The sequence below is a fragment of the Brassica oleracea genome, chromosome C5 (assembly GCF_000695525.1).
Source record: "Brassica oleracea var. oleracea cultivar TO1000 chromosome C5, BOL, whole genome shotgun sequence".
Lineage (NCBI taxonomy): Eukaryota > Viridiplantae > Streptophyta > Magnoliopsida > Brassicales > Brassicaceae > Brassica > Brassica oleracea.
The window spans coordinates 13,375,614-13,377,625 of NC_027752.1; the positions used below are offsets into that span (position 1 = coordinate 13,375,614).

Consider the following 2,012-nt stretch of genomic DNA (forward strand, 5'->3'; position numbering starts at 1 on the left):
AATACACAAACTTATTATCTAGTCAAATCATGTAAGAGATTAATTATCTACAGAATGTACATCAACAATCCAACGGTCGACATCAATAGACTAGTCAAAACCGAACTAGAACCGTCGATCCTCCCAGCAGCACCGGAGTTGCCACTGCCAGTGTCTCGTTGTTCAGTGGCCGGTGTTGGAGTTCTAGACCCGTTGAAGTTAGGATTCGAACCATACAAATACTGAACACCTTCCACGTCATCGCTATGCAAATCAACCTTACGCCTCCCTGTGGAGATGGTCGGAAACATGATAGAGTCTTGAACCGAGGAATGTCCTAACCCTAGAAGATGTCCTATCTCATGAACAGCCACCGATTCAAGATCGACAGCCGCCCTCTCCGTGAGAAACCCGTCGCCGCCTTCGCCGGAGACTATCCAATTCTCGGCGCCGTCAAGGTGGAAATGTCCGGTCGGCGGCGAGAACGCATGCGCCAACGTTCCCATGAAGCCGTCGAACGGTTCACGGTCGCCGTGTTCGCCGGTGTAGAATCCGATGCTGATGTCGGAGGTTGAGAAGCTTTCAACGCGCCTGAAAGTCAGCGGAATCACCTCGGCCCAGCGAACGAACGCGCGTGAGAACACGCTCTTGACCTCCTCCGCCAAATTGTTTTGTGGCTCGAACGCGTAGGTTAGGTTTCTCCGGCGCTCCGGCCACCGCGGCTCTCCGGGGAAGAAAGAGTAGCGTTTGACCGCGTGGAAACGTTGGCTCCTCCCCGAAAAGGAGACCTCGTAGGTCCTCCTTCTCCCGCCGTTAAGCATAGTCGAGGTGCCGTTGACGACGTCGGGAACGCCGCAGCGTGGGATCACGACGTGTTGAAGAGTGAGCTCGTCGAGTTCTCCGGTGATGTTTAGCTTGAAGTTTCTTTGGTACATCTCGACGGCGTTCTTGAGGATATCGTCGAAGTCGTCGGAGAAGTTTCCGGGGAGAGTTTGGGGGATGTAACCGAAATGTTGGAAGTATTGTTTAATCTTGTAAAGGCCATCGACTTTCATGCCAGCATGGCAGCCGGTGAAATTCAAGAATGCGTTCCATGCGTTTTCGGTGGCGTTACGGCGGAGATCCGGTGGAATAGCTGAGGCGTTGGGGTAGAAACCGGCGGAAACGGGAGAAGCAACTAGGAACAACAAGAAAGCGCCGAAAACGCAAAACCTTATCATTGTATAACGTTGGTATTACTTATAAAAAAAAAACAAAATTTGTAATGTTGGTATTTATTTAGATTAGAGAAATTAAAGGAGAAATATATAAGCTAAAACGTGTAGAATCTTAGAAGCATGAATTGTAATAGTTTTTAAAAGAAGATCATAGGAGGATTTTGCTACTTTGATTTGGTGAAAGCTTAGGCATTATTTGCGTTTGGCGAATTTTCTTGGCTGAAAAGGCTGAATTATTCAAATAGAAACTTCCTCGGTCTTCGGCACGGTCAAAGGTCTAATATGAAGAAATAAAAGACCAACAAGAGGCTGCTACTAAATGGTGTCGTTTTCTGGATATATTAATAGTTGAATTCTGAAACATTCATGAGATATTTGCTTATTGGTCTGAAAAATCAACGTACAATCTCCACCTTACACGTGAAATGAGATGATTTGTTATGCAATCTATGCAGTACGTCCGACATATATTTTTGCATTGACCGATGTCTGTAACATATGATTGGGTCTTGAGCAAGAGAATGGACCGATGTCTAGATATTATACAGCATATTTTTGAATATCCAATTAATACTCGAAAATCCAAGAATTGAAAATTTACTTTCAAGAAGTATTGTTATTTGGAAAATCAAATTTAATCTTTATATATGAAGATGAAATTACTAATTTATTAATTTTGAGAGACCTTATAATCATATGCAATCTCTTATACTTTCCAATATTTGATGTTAGCGCAAACATTATTTCCACCTTGTAGTAGGTTGTTCACCGTCTGATTTTAATATGCATCTCAGGAGTTGACATAAGTTCAGTTGG

General features: G+C 44.0%; 1 protein-coding gene across 1 annotated transcript; it reads right to left on the minus strand.

Annotated features, from left to right (window-relative positions):
- LOC106293171 (metalloendoproteinase 3-MMP) lies at nucleotides 1-1,446 on the minus strand. The gene has a single exon (XM_013728838.1). The coding sequence runs from the start codon at nucleotides 1,197-1,199 to the stop codon at nucleotides 48-50; it is 1,152 nt and encodes a 383-aa protein (XP_013584292.1). The 5' UTR covers nucleotides 1,200-1,446; the 3' UTR covers nucleotides 1-47.
- Nucleotides 1,447-2,012: the final 566 nt, after the last annotated feature.

Excerpts from the sequence above, each read along its gene's own strand:
- LOC106293171 (XM_013728838.1), bottom strand. The coding sequence starts at position 1,199 with ATGATAAGGTTTTGCGTTTTCGGCGCTTTCTTGTTGTTCCTAGTTGCT.